The sequence below is a fragment of the Puma concolor genome, chromosome A3 (genome assembly GCF_028749965.1).
Source record: "Puma concolor isolate L17-30 chromosome A3, mPumCon1.1.hap2, whole genome shotgun sequence".
Classification (NCBI taxonomy): domain Eukaryota; kingdom Metazoa; phylum Chordata; class Mammalia; order Carnivora; family Felidae; genus Puma; species Puma concolor.
The window spans coordinates 92,886,171-92,905,540 of record NC_141669.1 but is presented as its reverse complement, the minus strand read 5'-3'; the positions used below and the strand labels follow the sequence as shown (position 1 = coordinate 92,905,540).

At 43.4% G+C, this 19,370-nt stretch overlaps 1 protein-coding gene across 1 annotated transcript; it reads left to right on the top strand.

Annotated features, from left to right (window-relative positions):
- The first annotated feature begins 959 nt into the window (after positions 1 to 959).
- On the top strand, positions 960 to 15,059 carry CST8 (cystatin 8). Its single transcript, XM_086699844.1, has 4 exons — positions 960 to 1,070; positions 4,458 to 4,807; positions 8,378 to 8,491; positions 14,885 to 15,059. Exons 2-4 carry the CDS (start codon positions 4,556 to 4,558, stop codon positions 14,966 to 14,968), a joined length of 450 nt encoding a protein of 149 aa, XP_086555970.1. The 5' UTR covers positions 960 to 1,070; positions 4,458 to 4,555; the 3' UTR covers positions 14,969 to 15,059.
- The last annotated feature ends 4,311 nt before the right edge of the window (positions 15,060 to 19,370 follow it).

Sequence of the window (19,370 nt, the reverse complement as noted above, 5' to 3'; positions counted from 1 at the left end):
TGCTCTGTCTCTCTCTGTCCCAAAAATAAATAAACGTTGAAAAAAAATTTTAAGAGAGAAATGAATCACGAGGTGGACAAGCTAGCTGGGAAATGCTCTCAGGAGGCAGCAGGAGATGATAACAAAATAATAAAGAGAAAAATGAACTGATGCAAAGGAGAGAAGTAAAAGTGACAACTGCAACAGTGGGAACATAGAAATCCCAAAGGAAACAAAAATAAAAAGTTAGAAATATTTGAAGGAAAAATGGAGACACATTGTCCAAAATTAAAAGGAAGACAAAATACCTCAGGTATAAAGGCTTTATATCAATCAGCTACAGCTGCAGCCTGAAAATCTCAGTAGCCTATAGCAAAGCATTTACTCCTCCCTGACAAGTATGCAGAATCACAAAAACAGCTTGACTATGTTCAGAGAAGCCCAGAATTAAAATTGTCTAGGTAATATCAACATTATGATGGTGTGTGTGTGTGTGTGTGTGTGTGTGTGTGTGTGTATACTTGTGAGACCAAAGGGTTATGAGAGTTAGAGGCATGATCTTTTACAAAATCAACAACTGTAACTATATATTTCTCTAAAACCTACCCTAGAAATACTGCCTTAATTGCGTGGATTTTAGTGTGTATTATTCTGCTGTTTGCAAAGACATGCTCTGTACTAACTTACTCCTTACCATCATAGCTAACCACAGCAAGTGTCTAGTACACAGTGCATGGGTCTCAGGGCTGACTGCAGCTTGGCTGATTGTTGTCAAGCCATTCACAGGGTTGCATGTTCACTTGAGCCTGTCTTTTCTAATAACAAGCCCCACAGATATTCCCCCCACCACATCCCATTGGGGTCAGTGTTGTGGCTGGACTGGCCTTTCTGGTACCATTATGACAGAGGGACACACCTCAGCAAAATCATCAGAGAACTATGAATAACAAGTTTTATTACTCACAAGTCCTGGAGGGCATGTGACACACCTGGTGGCCACACAGCAAGGTCTCAGAGAGAGAGAGAGAGAGAGAGAGAGAGAGAACACACACAGACCTGGGGCTCCACCTTCATTAGAGGCTGAGGGAGAGGTATCCAGGGTTTCATGGGTTCACTCTTTATTAACAAATTTAAAGCAAAACAGGGGAGGTGGAGAGGCACCTGGCTGGCTCAGCTGGAAGAGCATGTGACTCTTGATCTTGGCATTGTGAATTCTAGATTACTTAATAAATTAAAAAAAACACTTTAAAAAAAGGAACGGGAAATGGAGCATGGGAAGGGAGAAGTGGGGTCATTCACATGGTCAGGTATCGAGGTCACTCAAGGCTCTCTGAAAGAAGGACCTTCATGGTGGGGTGGTCTGCTTCCTTATCTAGTTGTTTGCTAGTGGTTGTGTCTATAGCTGGCAGTGTTTATTTGAGATAGATGTCTTTCAAATGGATGCCTTGGCAACCAAAACTCAAGACAGGCACTCACATTACAATCAATAAGCTTAATGTCAGGCACTTATACTATCTGGTCTAGGAGGTGTGGTGGTGTGGCTCCACTTTAGGATGATGCAGCTGGGCTTGCTTTCATGTGGGTTCTGAACATTGTTCTGGGGCCTGGATTGGGTGTTCCTACATGACATATTCTCAGTCTATGTCCTAGGGCACCCCCTTACCTTGGAAAATGACCTGAGGACAAGTGGATAAAGGCAGTACATCTTCACATCTCACTATAATCCTGACACATGGTCACTTCTGCCTCCACTGCACAGGCCTAAACCAGTCATATGCCCAAATCCACCACAATGGATGGAGAAATAGATTCAATCCACTGTAGGGGGAGGTCCTGAGAAGGCAATGGGTGCAGATGAACCTTTCTTAAACAGGAAGGCTTGGAGGACTTCAGTGATGACTCAGTCTGTGAAACTTGGTTATATAATGCTAAATGAACAAATCTCAGTCCCAGGAGTCTTACATACACTGTGGTAGTTATCCTTTTACAAAGTACAAAACCAAGCAAAACTAGGCACGTCAGGTGTGCAAATAAAGGCAGGGATGATAAATATTAAATTCAGGTAAGGGTCACTTTGGGGGACACTGGGTATTGTGTATTAAAAAAGGAGCACATATTTTCAGATATTGATAACATTCTAGCTCTTGGTTTGGTCGATGGGTCGTGGGCTTTTCATTGCCTCATACAGCCACACATGGACCAATGCCAGGTGTGTCATGAACAAAGGAAAACATCATGTTTAAGCAAACTCTGGACAACTCCAGTTCATAAGCAAAGAAAAAGACAAGCAAACAAAAAACTCAAATGCACCATAGAGGCAGAGAAAGTCAAACAAGTGTTTTGGATTTGGTTATTAATTAGGAAATGGCTGATGGGCATTTAGTGGAGTTACTCTAGCAGCCAAGACTCAGTGGGTCCTGGTGTGGTGGGACTCCCTGTGCCAGAGACTCTCTGAAGTGGACTCTCTTTCTGTTGGGCTGTGTCTCTGGGGTTGGTCCTTGACGATGGAGCCCAGTAAGGGCCTTGGGGTACCTCTCAATCTATATGGGCTCCACTCCTGAGGGGCCTCACCCACCCTATTTCCCTGTGTCATGGGAACCATCAGAGATAGGAAAAAGTTTGTCTCCATTTTACAGACATGGGTGTTGGCTTTCAGAGTTATTAGGTCCCTGGCCTGAGGGCTACCGTTGGGTAAAATAGAAGTGGAATGGAGATCCATGTGCCCTGATCCTTGCAGGCAGCTAGTAGTAGGTGGGAGTAGGTAGGGAGTAGGTGAAAGTAGGCAGGAATAGTAGCTGGGAGTAACTGGGAATAGATGGGAGTAGCTGGGAGAGGCAATGACACAATGATTTGGGTGGGGGCAATGACACTTGTGTTGAGATTTGCAGGTGTATGAACTACTGGATGGAGGTGAGGGATGAACATCCAACAGAGGCAACATCAAGCCCCAGCAAGGAGGCTGGGCCTGAGTATGGAGGCAGGGCACTGCTTGGTCCTTGGTGAGGTGGGAGGGGCTATTAGAGATGTGGTTGAAGATGTGGGTGCACACAGCTAAAGTGTGATCAGGATGCCTTCACATTTGTTTTATAAAAAAAAATTTATCTATGAAGAATTGGCTATTTAGTGTTTTGCATCCTGTTTCATGTGCACGTTGATACACAAGAAACATAAATGCAGTACACTAGTTTTCAAACCGACTGTGCACTGAAACCCTAGAAACTTTAAAAAGTGATGATTTCCTCATCACTGGGCCCTCTCCGAAGATTGATTTTAATGGTGGGAGTGGCCTCGGTACTCCTTAAAACACCCTAAGTGCCTTTAACATGTAGCAAAATTTGAAAATCATTGATATGTTACTAGCACAGAATTAACAGTTTGGCAGTATATACTAACTTTTAATTTGAATAAAGCTTTTGCATCAATTTTCTATCTAGTCTTCTATTATACAGAAATAACTGTGTAATTTCATAAAGATATTGGAAAAGTATTGTCCACTACAGTACTGTTTGTAACAGCTGTAAATGAGAAACAAACCAAACAACCATCAACAGGCAGTCAGTTTAAATACAATAGGGTATATTCACACTGCAATGTTTCACATATTTATGCCTGTCTATGATTTCCTATACATTGCCACTTCTCATGGTCAAGAGCCCATCAGTCTTCTGGCTCTGAGACAAATGCCCACCTCTCTGCCCCTGCAGAAACTTGCTGGACATTGACTTGGGATTTTCACAAGAAGCAGAATATCTAAGAGCTCAGGGTTGCATGCACCCCTTCTGCTAAGACATGGTCTTGAGCATCAGGTGGGCTGAGTGACCCTCACCTTGGCAATTACAGCAGAATGAAGTGCTATTGGCCCAAACAGAGGGAGTCCAGAGGCCAAAATTTAGGAAGCTGGGGTCACTGCACAAGTGGGCAGGAAACTTCTGGGGGCCCCCACAGCTTGCCTGTTGTATGTGAACTGCCTGCACTGAAAGACAGTGGCAGTGTCACAGGTGCTGGATTACATCACAAAGTGTGACATGCCTGCAAGGGCATGGACAGGGAAGAGTATCAGAAGTGAGGGAGGCCCCTGACCAGGGCCTAGGCACAAACTGAGCACTAGAGAGCCAGGAGAACCACAGGCTGGGGCGTGGGCTATAGCCAACGGCAAAAGGAGGAGGGGGCAGTGACTGGGTGCAGCCAGCTGGAGAACACCTAGAGAGTTGGAGCCAGGAAACCTTGGAGCAGCAACATTTTTCACGGTCACATCTTACAGGCCTGAGGTACAAAAACAGGAGTGGGGGGTGAGGTGCACAAGGTAGTTGCTGGCATACCTGGGCCTAAGTGTTCTCCATGAACTGCAGACCACACCTGGGGTATAGAGGGCGGAAGGCTGGTGGCAGGGACTCTTTAACTGGCTTCTTGTAGGTTTATTTCCTTGGAGACAGGGATAGCCCTAAAGAGTGAACATAATGGCTCTTTCTTGAATGCAGCTGGGCTGATGCTATTGTAAGATCTTTGAATCTTTGGTGGCAGCAGAAATTGCACCCTACCTGCAGCTCCAGCCCTGAGAGGACGAGGAGGCTCACCTATGTCCCTGGACGGAGGGACCATGACCAGATCCTGGGGGTTCTGCTTCCTCCTGATCACCATTTTGGTGGCCCTGGTGGCCAGCACAGATCCAGACAAGAATAAAGTCAAAGTGTTGAGGGAATTAAAAGTGATCAATGCCTCAAATGCCAACGTGAAGCAGTGTCTGTGGTTTGCCATGCAAGAATACAACAAAGAGAGTGAGGATAAATACATCTTCCAGGTGATCAAGACAGTACAAGCCCAGTTGCAGGTAAAGGTGTTCTCTCCCAATATGTATATTTGCTATGGTGGCACAGACTGAAGCCATACTGAAAGAATGGGCTTGCAAGAAAAACAATGATACATGAAAGTTCTAAATATGTGAGTGCTCAAGTACATACTCACTTGCATGTCGCTATAACATCACTGCACTTTCTATATATGCTTATAGTGTTGTTCTAAGTACTTTATGTGTATTTATTCATTTAGACTCTAAACTGCAAATCAAATGTCCATGATTTGCATTTGCTAGTATTGGGAGACAAATTGAGTGCCATGAATATTTTGCAATAATGCTGCTGAAGGCAACATTTCAATCTAAACACATAGCGTGCATTGTGGGGTTGAAAAGAGACATGTGGCACTATTCAATATGTAAGTAATGAAGTCCTTCCTCCTATATTCTATAATTATTTGAATCCAACATTCATTTAGTGGAAGTACAGACATTCTGATTTAGTGTTCAGAAAAATGTATCCCTCCTCACATGACTATGCATGGTCCAAATGCTAGGAAGCATTGCTTACTTGGATTCCATTGAGGGTGACTTGAAACACATGGCCTTGGGGCGCCTGGGTGGCTCAGTCAGTTGAGTGTCCAGCTTCAGCTCAGGTCATGATCTCACGGTTTGTGAGTTCGAGCCCTGCGTCAGGCTCTGTGCTGACAGCTCAGAGCCTGGAGCCTACTTCCAATTCTGAGTCTCCCTCTCTCTCTGCTCCTACCCCGCTCATGCTCTGTCTCTCTCTCTCTCTCAAAAATAAATAAACATTAAAAAAAAAAGAAACACATGGCCTTGCCTGCCATGGTTGAGAAAAATCTCCCAAAGCTGGAATTCATCTGACTGTATCATCCTCAGTCTGTGGGTTGATGCTGTGGTTTGTAATTCCACCGTGAAACTTTTGGAAATGAATTTTAAAGATACTTACCAGAGACGTCATTGTTGGCTGAGTTTACTTCATTTTTTATATTCTCCATATGCCATGTTCATTTGCAGGAACTGAGCCAGTTTCTCTGTTGGTACTTCTGACCCTGTCTCTTTGGGACCATGTGAGCCACCAGCCTATATCTCCAGTACACTATGCTGATAGCACTCTGTTTATTGACTGGGTACACTGCATAATTCACCAGGGCACTCCTGCAGCCCTTTGAAATAGAGAATGGATTCTGACTCTTGTAGCTTCCCCAGGCCCCATAACAGTTGTCTTTCTTTGATATCCATGTAGCACATGCATTCAGCAAGTTTCTCTCAGCCACTTCTATGCTAACTGCTATAGATGGGGAGGTGAGATGGACGGAAATAATCACATTCCCAGGGAGCCAGCATTCCAGTCAGAAAGAAACAGCACTAAACCTGGAATGAAAGCTGGGGCATCTGACCTGGTGGCGTGGTACCTAGGGGTCTGGGGTTAGGGGAAGGCTTCCTCGAACAGACTCTCACCTGAGGAGCTTGTAAATATCCTACTGTACCTGCTGCATCATCACCAATTTAATGAAGATCCATGTGTGAGACCTAGGTCTCAATAGGCATTAAAACCTTCCAAGTGATCCCAATACACAGTCAAGGCTGAGAACCACCTCCCTAGGGTGTGTTTTTGAAGCTAAACCTGAGGGCAGACTAGGAGGGAATCAGGTGAAGGATGCTGGTGGGAAGTGTTTCTGTTTGGATTTGCCACAGCAGATGCTAGTGCTAGAAGTCAAGTGCAAGTGGTTTATTTGGGAGGCCATCCTGGGAAGCACCAGGAGGTTGGAGGGGAAGGGAGGTGGGGGAAGTGGTCAGTACAGACAGAGTTACTATGCAGGTGACCACATTGGCCTCTGGGCTTGGTCTTCCTGGGGCTTCAGGAGAGGGTGCATAGCCTGGCTTGGAGTTGAGCCACACTATAAGATAGGAGCTTGGTTGCTTACGTATCAATTCCTGTCTGTCATTGGCTAAGAACTACTCTTGGCTTCTCCTGCTGGTCAGGAAGCCTCCAGGCAGGGAACCCTGGGAAGTGACAGTGTGTTTTGGGAACAGCAAGGCAAGGGCCATGGGCACCACTCACAGCATCTGCTGCAGGACAGGAACAGGGGGGATGGTGGGAAGGTGCACAGGGGTTGGGAAGATCAATCAGGCATAGAAGGCTGCCATTGGGAAGGAGCGTGGCCCACTTGGGCAACTCAAAGGAGCCAGTGTGACTGGTAGGGACCAGACCATGCAGGGTCTTGAAAGCCATGGGCAAAATCTTTTATTCTATCTTAGGAATGCTGAGATGCCAAATAAACATTAGGTCAGGGAGTTCTAGGGATCCATGTGATTACACTGTTTTTTTTTTAAGTTTATTTATTTATTTTGAGAGAGAGTGTGTGCACAACTTGCAAGAGTGGGGGAGGGGCAGAGAGAGAGAGAGAGAGAGAGAGAAAGAGAGAATCCCAAGCAGGCTCTAACCTGACAGCATGGTGATTATCTTGACTGATAATTGGATAGTCACTTAGTTCCTCTGCTTAGTTTCCTTCCCTGAAAACATTGGTAGTGACAGCCTCACTTTGGGGGTTAGTGTGTGGGCATGTACCAAGGCCCAAGAACAGTGTTATGCAGGGAGCAAGCACTCCGTGAGCGTTAGCAAGTGTTAGGGCTTGATAAGAAGTGCTGTGGGTGTTTGGGTTTGCCTCCATGGTATTTTTGAGGTTCCATAAGGACCAACTTCATTCTCAAACCAGCAGCTATTGTTGTTATCTAACCAGCTTCTCCCATGCAGGCTAAAGTCACCTTGTTAATTCTTTGAAATGTAACTAAAATTTAATACCACTTTATTAAAGGCTGCAGATAGCAATGAAGAAAGACACTTCTTTTTTCCTCCTACTATAATCTTTTAAAACCAGATGAAAGTTGATTTAAACAGGCATAATGAGTAGCTTTAACCAGAGTCAGTCATTAATGAGTTCAGTAACTACTGATGCCTTGCTGTAGACCTATTGTTTGTCTGCTTACTAAACACTCAACAGAGAACAATATGACAAAATCCAACCAGCATGACACTTTTAAGGGTTGCTTCCTAAGGTGGGGGGAAGCCCTCCAAAGCAGGAGATGTCACCAGAAAACAGACTATGAAGGGAGGTGTGGGAAAGGAATCAGGGAGGGGCATCCAGTGTGGCCACAGGGCCTGTCCTCCTATCTGTTCAGTGTGAACCTGTAACATTTTGGGCTCAGGAGAGCTGATGGTTCTGGTGACTCATCCTTCTCCCACATCTCATGAAGCATGCCCTGGACTTTGGGACAGAAATAGAATTAGAAAGTCTTGCCTTCAAGGAGGCCCTACACTGAAAAGGAGACTTTTCCCTGAGCATACAGCTCCAGGTAGTGGTTTCCAATGTCTAACTGGTATCAGCATGCAAAGGAATCTAGGCAGTGGATGTCATAGACCTTCCTCTAAAGATATGTTTGAGAGAGAAGGGGTAGGGATAGGAGATAGGGAGAGAGGATGAGGGGGAGAGCATTTTTTTAAGTTTTTTTTTGGCTAAAACTTTAACAAAGTAAAGTAAGTTTTTTTTTTTTTAATAAAATTGCACAATTGCTAATTGACAGGTCACAGATCGTTTGGAATACTTTATTGATGTTGAAATTGCCCGCAGCAATTGCAGAAAGCTTTCAAATGGTACTGAAAACTGTGTCATTGAAGAGAACACCAAACTGGAAAAGGTAGGTGACTAACATTCTGTGATGGTCTTGGCTGCTCTGAGCCCTAGTAAGAAGAACTTGGGGTGCACACACCCTCTCTCTAAGGTCTGGATCACTCCCCAAGTTTTTGTCTAGAGATGGGCAACCTTGTGACTTTTAGAGCAGAGGCAACAGAGTGATGGAATGTGGTGGATCCCTCTGAGTCTTTCCCCACCCCTCATCCTAGGGACAGAATGCTGTCAGGGTCATTCTTATTGTGAAAGCTTCATCAACTCTGGCCTCCTGGTGCAGAAAAACTTTCCAACACATGTTCACTGAAAGTCTATCCTCTTTGACCAAGATGAGCAACCCAACCATTGGTAGCCCCACAGTTGCTCATCCTTGTGAAGGCACAAAAGGAAACCTGTTCATTCACTTAGCTACTCACCAAAGCTTACTTTGCACCAGGTGCTATTTTGGGTGCTGAAGATTAAGCAGTGACTAGGCCAGACAGTGTTCCCATCCTTCCAGACCTACAGTTGATTCTTGCCAGGGTCAGCCATGATTTCCAGGAAGGTCATAGAAGAGCCCAAAGATCCCCACCAACGGGCTGACCTGACTCAGGAGCTTTTAGCATCAAGCCTGTATTTCTGATCTCAGAGGTGGGGAGAGCCCCAGATTCATGTAAGAGATTGGTGAAGGCCCCAGACTTTCTGCAGGTTTGACCAAGAGGTGTGTCTTTGCCTTTGTTTACACCAGTGGTTCTTTAAGTGAGCAGGCACCAGAATCACCTGGAAGCCTCGATAAACCCAGAAGACTGGGTCTTACTTGCAGAGTTTTGGATTCAGTATGTCTTCAGTAGGTCTGGAGTGGGATCCCAACATTTACATTCTTAACAAGTTTCCAGCCACTGCTGCTGCTGCTGGCTGTGGGACCATACTTGGAGAACCACTATTTCATGTAGCCATGGAACAGGAAATTGCAAGGGCCCATTAACAAAGTGTACTTCTGCTATGTCTCACTAAAGCTGACACTGTATGCTCAAACTGAACAAATCCAATCATTTCCAGTTAATAGTAGACACCTATCAGGGCAAACATTTAAACAGGGAGTATGTCTTCATGCCATCTGGCTTTTATGTTACTTTTCTTTATCTTTTACTGTTAGTAGAAGTATGGGTGATTCAAATTTATATTCTCTACAGAGCCCATTAGGATTATAGAAAAGTTGTTCCTTTTTTACCTGTTTATAGAAAATCTTAGCATTAAGGAGAATTGTCCTCAAGGAGCTCACTTATTTTATCTAAAGCTTCCATGGACCATCCCAAATTTTAAGGTGCATGTTTTTAAGCACACACATTTGTCAATAATGAAAACTATTTTTTTTTTCTTTCCAAGTCTTTGGAATAACACTGAAGAATAGTAATGCTGGGAAGTTTTTCTTATTCCTGGCTTTGATTACGGTGCTTTCAGTATTTATATCTTATTTTAAATATTATACCAAGTGCTGATTTCTGGAATTCTTCCAATTCCTTCTGCCAAGAGTTATTTTTTTTTTGAATTAAGAATGTTTCATCTATCAATTATTCTTTCAGTGTCTACCAAGTATATTGAATAATTGTTCTTCTTTGATCCATTAGTGTAATAAAATAATGAATTCACTAATAGTCATTCTTACATGTCTAGAATATGGCCTTTTTTGAAGGAGACTTTATAGCTTGGATTGTCAGTGGTTTGTTCTCCTCCATGTTGACTGACTGCAGGTTGTTCAAAGTGGTGACAATTACATAGGTAACTGATATATAAGCTTGTTCAGGGAATTTCTACCTTCATTAAGTCTTTTGGACAATTGCACATGAATATGGCATGGCACACTCCTTATTCTTTTGACCCAGACAGCTTTGCTGAGCTTGGTGTCAATATGCACATTCATCTCTTTCACGTCAAATTTGTAGCTCTCTCTGAATTTTCTGGGGGCACACTTCTTGAAGGTCACTCCATAGATGTTTTATGAACATGGATGGTGTATTCTCTGGTCACATCATTGATGCCAGAACAGTCTTTCTTCTTGCTGCCTTTCTTTGTGGGAGCCATTCTGTTAGGCCCAGTTTGGAAATGAAGAGCATGATGGATTGTCTACCTTTGTCTTTTAGAACATGGTGGGATTTGGGGGTGGGGGGAGGAGTTAAGATGGTGAAGTAAAGGGGACTGGGATTTTCCTTGTCCCTCAAACATAGCTGTATTGAGATCACATCACCTGGAACACCAGGAAATAGATCTGCAGAGTGGCAGAAGGATCTCCACAGTTGGACAGCTTGGCAGGGTCAAGGTGTGTGTGTATGTGAGTTGGGGGAGATAAAACAGAAAACTTATGAAGGAGAGGGAACCCTTTCTGTGGAGACACAAAAGGGAGAGAGAGAGGGGTTGTGAAAGTGTGGCATTGAGTTAGCACAAGAGGAAAACCTCTTTGGGCCATACACCAGGGAGCGAGAAGTACCGAGTGTACTAGTTCTTTTTTGCAAACAGCCTTTAGAACTGTTTCAAAATTCCAAGGTTTTGAAAGTGTGTGACTTTTTCCAGAGTGGATCCATGGCACGTGCTCCTGGGGAGGAGGGAGCTAGCCCTGGAGTACATAGTGTGGATCAGCAATCTCCGGGGTGCACGGGAGAGAACAGTCTCCTTCCTGGAGTGCTTTGGCAAGAGGGTTTATTGTCTCCCTAAGGACAGAACCCCTGCAGATGCCAGCCAAAGGCCTTTCATCAGCAGGGTGGAAAGCCTCTACTCCAGAGGAGGGGCGCAGGTCTGCACTATGCCAGGTCCTTTAAGACTTCAGGTTTTGAATCCCAGCTGAATGCCAAGGACAAGCTGCAGGAGAATTGTGGCACAGGGCAAGCTCACTGCCCTTGCTATTTTTTGAAGGCTACCTGAAGAGCAGGATTGAGACACCTGGTCTGGGAAGGAGAGATTGGGATGATGCCATTTTCCCCCCAACATCAGCAGGGTGGGACTTCGTAGAGCAGCACAGTGGCCCCCGGTGGAGGCAAGACACCAAACACTGCTTCTCTGTGCCTGACTAATGCTGATTTATTGGGTCAAGACTGAACCAAAGCAGCTGGCCTCTCCTCCAGACCAGCAGAGCCACCAGCCCCAGGCACCAACAGGCAACTCTTTCTTTTCTCCCTTTCTTTCCTCCATCTTCTTTTTTTCTCTTGGAATCAGGCTCATAGTTTCTGACTTTTTTTGTCATTTCTTATTTTATATATAAGAAAAATTTTAATATATTGTATATATAATTTTATATATTATATATAGGCTATATATAATATATATAATATGATATATTATATATAAATTATATATAATACATATAATACATATACATAGTACATATAATACATATATAATATTATATATAATATATATAATACATATATATGTATATATACATATATATGTATATATACATATATAATATTATATATATATATCTCAGTCTTTTCTATTCTTTTCCATCTTTTCTATTTTCTTCTGCCTTTTTTCTTCCCTTCTCTTTCCCTGAAATCAGTCATAGCTTTTTGATTCTCTGTTTGGTTTTCTTTTCTCCTCTTTCCTTTTTCTGTTTTTATGGGATCAGCCTCACTCTTATTATCCAGAGTTACTTCAACAAATCAAAGCACACCCTAGTTAAAGGTCCAAATACTCCACCACTGCAAGTAAGGAGGAACTGTCCAGAGGACTGACCAGTGGGATAGAGTAGCCAAAACACAACAGCAGAGTGCACACAGTATACACCAGAAACACTTCTGGAGTGCCAGGCCCTGAACAGAGTATGACCCCTTTTTAATACAGTAGTACTCTCAGGTGCAGGACACATAACAAGCTTTTAAAAAATGCCAAAGACAGAAACTTAGCCCAAATGGCAAGACAGAGGAATTATCCCTCAAAGAAAAGTCAAGAAGAAATAACAGCCAAATTATTGCTCATATAACTGAATAAGAATTTAAAACAACAGTCATAAAACAACATATTGGCTTGAAAAAAGCATTGAACGCACCAGAGAAACCCTTGCTGCAGAGATCAAAGACCTAAGAACTAGTCAGGATGAATTAAAAAAAAATGCTTTAACGTGAGATGAAAAATAAACTAGATACAGTGACAATGAGGACTGAAGAAGAAGAAGAGAGAATAGATGAAATAGAAAATATGGAAAATAATGAAGCTGAAAAAAAAAGGGAAAGGAAATTACTAGATCATGAGGGGAGAATTAGATAACTAAGTGATTCCATGATGCAAAACAACATCTATATCATAGGAGTCCCAGAAGAAGAAGAGGGAGAAAAAGGGACAAAAGGTTTATTTGAACAAATTGTAGCTGAGAACCTCCCTAATCTGGGGAAGAAAACAGGCACCAAGTCCAAAAGACATAGAGAACTCCCTTCAAAATCAATAGAATATGGTGAGATTCAACATGCTACTTTTTTTATTTAGGAATTTTGATTATATATACATTAAGTACTCTTAAAACTTCCCTAATGTTAAAAAATCAGGGGTGCTTGGCTGGCTTAATTGGTAGCGTGTGTGACTCTCGATCTTGGGTTGTGGATTTGAGGCCCTCATTGGGTGTAGAGATTACTTAAAAAAAAAAAAAAAGAATCACTTGCAGCATGTGGTGAACACACACACACACACACACACACACACACACACACATTCCATGACCTCATCCCAAACCTACTGAATCAGAATTTTCAGATACAGACACTCCACATATTTCATATCACTGGGAATGTCTGAGAAACAGTGCATCAGGGACATTAAATATTTAATATGTAACTGACTTTAATTTGCTAGTATTTTGTTTTAAGATTTTTGTTTTAGATACATTTGAGCTTTTTAGCATTTATTTTCGAGAGAGATAGAGAGCATGAGTGAGGGAGGAGCAGAGAGAGGGAGACACAGAATCTGAAGTAGGCTCTAGGCTCTGAGCTGTCAGCACAGAGCCCACAAACCGTGAGATCATGACCTGAGCTGAAGTTGGATGCCCAATTGACTGAGCCACCCAGGCACCCCTCCATTATATATTTTTTAATTAAAAAAAATTTAAAATTTAAATTCAAGTTAACATACTAACTGTAGTCTTGGCTTCAGGAGTAGAACCCAGTGATTCATCTCTTACATATGACACCCAGTGTTCATTCTGAAAAGGTACCTTCCTTAAGGCCCATCACCCGTTTAACCCATCTTCCTACCCAACACCCCTCCAGCAACCCTCAGCTTTTTCTCTTTATTTAAGAGCTATATTTTAGTTTCAGGATTTTTCTGGTCTGGAATAATAAGAATGAAGGCTCTCCATCTTTTGTGTGTGTGTTGTGATCAATTTAGAGATCATGGGAGCTTTTGGTTCCCAAGATTTGGTATAATTTGTCTATAAAGCCATCTTGGTTTGATATTTTTTGTCTGGGTTTCTGGGGGAAAAGGCCTCTTTAGTCCTTCTTTGCATGTGTTCAATATTCAGCAGACACCAAGCTTCCCTTCTCTGACTCCTAACAGCTTATTGGGAGTACTGCAATGCTTCCAGGTATTTAGGATGCTCTTTGCTGTTTTTCCAGGATTTCTATATATGTATGATCTCTCTCTATCTATCATCTATCTATCTATCTATCTATCTTCTATCTATCATCTGTAATCTGTCTATATATCTACTTATCTATCCATCCACCCATTGATCTATCACACACACATAGAATATTCATTTATTTCAATAGTATTTTGAAATGGAGAGAAGAGGGGCACCTGGGTGGCTCAGTCGGTTAAGCGTCTGACTCCGGCTCAGGTCATGATCTCATGGTTTGTGAGTTCGAGCCCCGCGTCAGGCTCTGTGCTGGCACCTCAGAGCCTGGAGTCTGTTTCGGATTCTGTGTCTCCCTCTCTCTCTGGCCCTTCCTCTCTCTCTCTCTCTCTCTCTCTCTCTCTCTCAAAAGTAAATAAACATTAAAAAAATTTTGAAATGGAGAGAAGAGCTCTTTGGAATAAAAGATGGTAAGTGCTAGAAACCCTTTAAACTGGTCTTGTTTAAAGACAATGTCTTGTAAAAGACATTATTTAATTAAGATAATATATGTTAGTTTATATCTGACATAAAATTGCTTTATTTACATTGTGGAAAATATTAAAGGGAATTAAAATCAATTTTATATCTGATCTCCCAGAAAAACACCATGATTGTTAGTATTTGCTGTGTATCCATGGTTGGTTTGGGAACAGAGACCCTTCCAGGTATCTGCTGTTGGTTAGAAACATCTAGCAGATTCCTGGGAGCATTCCTTGATGGCTGGTGACCTATTGTCTAGCATATTCCTAAGCTAACACCTAGCAACAGGACATTTTTTTTTCTTTTTGGCATTACTGATTTTGTTGTGGTTGTGGTCTTTTTCAGAAAGTAATGTGTAGTTTTCTGGTCGGAGCACTCCCCTGGAATGGTGAATTCACGGTGATGAAGAAGCAGTGTGTGGATGCTTAGGGGGTTCTGGAACTCGCCCCTACCACCATCTCTACCTTTCTCTGTAAAGAGAAAAATGGCATGCACTGGTATTACCATTGTGGTTTCCTCATGCATGCCTCTCTGCTTGTTTTGTTTCCTAGTTTCCTAGTTTCTTATTAGGTGATGACAAAAGATGGGTATGTCCAATTCTTTTTTTTTTTTTTTTTTTTTTTGCCTCAAGGGAGGCCCCTTGACTTTGGCCAGCTTGGTGGCTCACCACCAGGAATAAGTTTGTCCCTGACTACAAAGTTTGGAGTGAAGTATGATTCCATTCTCACTGCAAATCTGAGGAGGGATCCCTTTTTGATTAGGTAACAACTCCTTCCAGAGGTCTTAAGCCAGTGGGTGTTAGCTCAGCAGGTTCCTTCTGGATACCTCCTTTAACCTGAGGCTCCTTCCTCCTGAGGGTCCTGAGCCCACAGGTCACCTGGGTTGGGAGAACCCCTTTGGAGGAACAGTCTTTCCCTTCAGGGTCTCTGTGAAGTAGGGAAAGTGTGTTTCTTCTCATGTAAATGTCAACAGTGGTCATACAGAGAGAGGGGGAGGGCAATAATGCCTTCATAATAAGCTGCATTGTTGTTGTTGTTGCTGTTGTTGTGTGTGTGTAGAGATAGAGAGAGACTGAGAAAGAGGGAGGGAGGGAAAGAGAGAGAGAGAGATGATTGGGAATGTGGAGAAGGAAATAGGAAAACAGGGATGATAGCAGGAGATGAAATTCTCTTGAAGAAAATCATCATTAAAAATAAGTCTGTCTAGGGGTTCATGGGTAGGCTCAGTTGGCTAAGCATCTAACTCTTGATTTCAGCTCAGGGTATGATCTCACAATTGTGAGATTGAACTCTGCATCAGGCTCTGTGCTGCGCATGGAGCCTGCTTGGGATTCTCTCTCTCCCTCCGCTCCTCACCTGCTTGTGCTCCCTTTCTCAGAATAAATAAATAAACTTAAACAAGTCTGTCCAATGGGGAATTATTTAATGGGTACTGAGCTTTGCAAGATGAAAGGGTTGTGGAGATTAATTACAGAATAGGGTGAATATACTTAATACTACTGAACTGCACATTTAAAAAGGGTTAAGATGGTTGGGGCACCTGGGTGGCTCAGTTGGTTAAGCATCTGACTCTTGATTTCTGCTCAGTATATGATCTCAGAGTTCATGAGATTGAAAGCCCCACATGCAGCCCCACATAGGGTTCTGCGCTGATAGCACTGAGCCTGTTTGAGATTCTCTCTCTTCCTCTCTGCCCCTCCTCTGCTTGCGCTCTCTCTCTCACACTCTCTCTCAAAACAAATAAACTTTAAAAAAATGGTTAATATGGTAGATTTTATGTGTACTTACCATGATTAACATTTTTAAAAAATAAGTAGATATGGCTGTTTTAACTGTGGTGTTGGGTGTGATTGCAGAGGCCAAATAAGTTTCAAATGTGGACATGCACCGGCCAGGCTTCACATCACAGGGCCTGGCAAGTGGTAGGGATTGCAGTATTTCTGCCCCAGAGTGAAAGAGGCCATGAAACTCAAAGGCCATTCCTTTTGTCTCTAGTCCCTGTGTTTTACCTAATGGATGTTTCACATGTGAGAAAACATACCATTTGAGTGGCAGGGGACAAGTGACATTCACCTTGCAAAGACCTTGCTCTTCCTCTGGCTGTCTCTGCTCTCCCCTCATCAGCCCCCCATGGTTCTCTTCCAGGCACACCCACCTCCATGCCCACTTTTCTCTGAGGAAGTGCTGCCCTGCTTTCTCTTCCCCTTCTCAATATCCTTATTAGGGTTTGGATCTTAAACATATTTTTGCATTACTTGGATTTACTTATTACAGGACATACTTATTATAGGACCGTACTTATCCTGATTAAAAAGGGTTCTTTGCTTTAGGCCAGGAGATCTCCATCAAAAATCCCTCCCACCCCACCCCTCCACCTTGGATACACTGATGGAACACCCCATATGAGAGCAGCAGACCCAGCACCCAGTTTTGGGGGGCTTGCAGGACGGGTCAGCTTACAGCTTTGTGGGTCTCTGCTGTTTGTGGAACAGTGTAAGTACATGTAAGTATCTTAGGAAAGACTGTTTTTGGAACAACATTGTGGAATTGTCTTTTCTTATGGGCAGGTGGGCAAGAAGCACAGGGAATCAGACATCTGGAGTAGGCAGGACCAGAGACGTGCTTTGTGTGCACATGTGCTTATGTGCAGGGGTCTATTTCTAAGTATATTTTAATTAACATTAAAGTTTTATTTAATTTAACCTCATCTCTTTTCAACCTATCTCTCCAAATCTCTTTTATTTCCTCTCTTTAAACATTAAATAAAATGCAAGGCTTTCCTTTGCTGGATTTCATGTCCTTTTTGCTAAGATGTTATTGTGCTCTCGCTCTCTCTCTCCAACACACACACACACACACACACACACACACACACACACACGTTCACTTCCCCTGTGGAGGAGGAGAGGAGTCCCCCAAGCTAGTGTCTGAAGTCTCCACTAGGTTCTACTAAAACTCCACCTGTAGGGCCTAGACCCCAAGGTCTGTCTGGGTCTGGGACACAGGAGCACTAGGGCCATGGGAGGCCATGGACATCTGGGAAATGGGGCTTAACCAGAAAAGCCACATGGCCTTGGATGCTGCCCAGGCTCAGCACTGATTTCGGCAGTGGCGGGGGGGGGGGGGGTGGTGTCCCATGCCCATTCTTGCAGGGTGACCAGTCATGGACATTCTGTGTGTGAAAGCAAGGAATGAATGCATTTAGTCCAATCCTGGGCTGGGTGATTGACACCCCACAAGCTAGTGGGAAATGAGGTCAGAGGCAGGGGCCTGCCAGGACCAGAAGTGAGTGCTCTGGGGACACATGGACAGCAGTGGAAGGGAGCTCAGGGCCTCAGACCTAGGAAAAGGCCAAGTGGGCCATGTGGAGAGTGCAGCCTGGTCTTGCTCTCCATCTCAGAAGATGTGAGCGTTGTCCCAGATCTGTCACTTTCTATTGTAGTACCTTTACCACTGAACCTACTCTTGGTCTGTACACCATGATCTGGGAGAGCATCTGGACTACCTGGCTCCCAAGGCCTGCTGGAATGGAAGCAAAGTCATTTGCCATGTGAGCCTTCTATGCAGTTGGTACATCTAGATACAGTAGATGTATTTCTAGTGTCTCCAGAGGAGTCAGGGACAGTTGATCAAGACCCAGGGACAGATGGCAGCTGGTGAGAGTGTGGGAAGTGTGGAGGGGCACCATCTCCATTTCCATGCTCTGTGGTGGGGGCTTCATGGGGGTGGGCCTCCTGGCCAAGCTCTGGAAATGGACCCAAGGCTCAGAGAAGAGGCTGGCCCTCTTCCCCTCCCCCAGTGCCATGGTCTTCACTCCTTGCCTTCTCTTGTTCTCTGTTAAAAAAAAAATTACCTGAAACTTAGAATAAGCTACAGAGAAGTCAGCACGTGTTTTCCATGCTATTTTGAACATTGTTCAGTGGGTCTAATGGGGATTATTGAGTTATCCAAGGAATGTAACTCTGTTTGATGTTCTGTTCATTATTGAGTAAAGACCAGACTCTGAAGTTATATGTTTACTTGTGGGTCTTTTTGTCCCTGAGAGGTGCAAATGATTATTGTCTAATAGAAAATTTCACCCCACTGGTTATGGTTTTATTGTTCTCTGAGAAATAAGTTCATTTTGTAACTAACCTAGGAATTCCCCCTTGACATTCTATATTTGTGAGTAAGTGGATCAGGTTTGTAATCTTCTGAAAATTATGTTTTGACACTTCAATGTGACCCTCCCAAAGTTCTCCACATGCCAGACATTGGGTATATCCCATAGCATTCAGGACCTGCTGCCCTCTCTCTTTGAGTTCCATCCATCACCAGGTTGACTCAGGGAGACTCTGAAATAGGCCTCCTCACACACCTACCAGTTGCCATGGAGGGGAGAAGTGGTCAAGACCACAGTGATAAATAAAAATATTAGTGAGTCAAAAACTGTCCTGATGGATGTAAACACTGGCCCCTTGTTCAGTGGCTTAGAAGCTGTCAGGAACACCCACTAGTCAGCTGGGAGTCCAGAGAAAGTGACACCAAGAATGTCATATTTGGCCCTTGCTAAATACCTCCTCCTATCCAGGTAGTTAGGTAAGGTTTCACACTGCCTTTATTGCCCCCCCCCCCCCCATTGCAGATAGGGACTTTTGGTTTATGAACTTAGGATGCCAGGAGGCAAGAAAATGAGCAACCTGCTCTTGGAGCAATAGACTTTCCTGTTTTCCGGTTCCAAACTTTTCAGAGTTTTTTTTTTGTTTATTTATAACACACATCTGGATTCCCCAGAAACAGAGACATTATGAGTGAACACCAGAGAGCTCTGACTACAAGTCCCATTGTCCTGA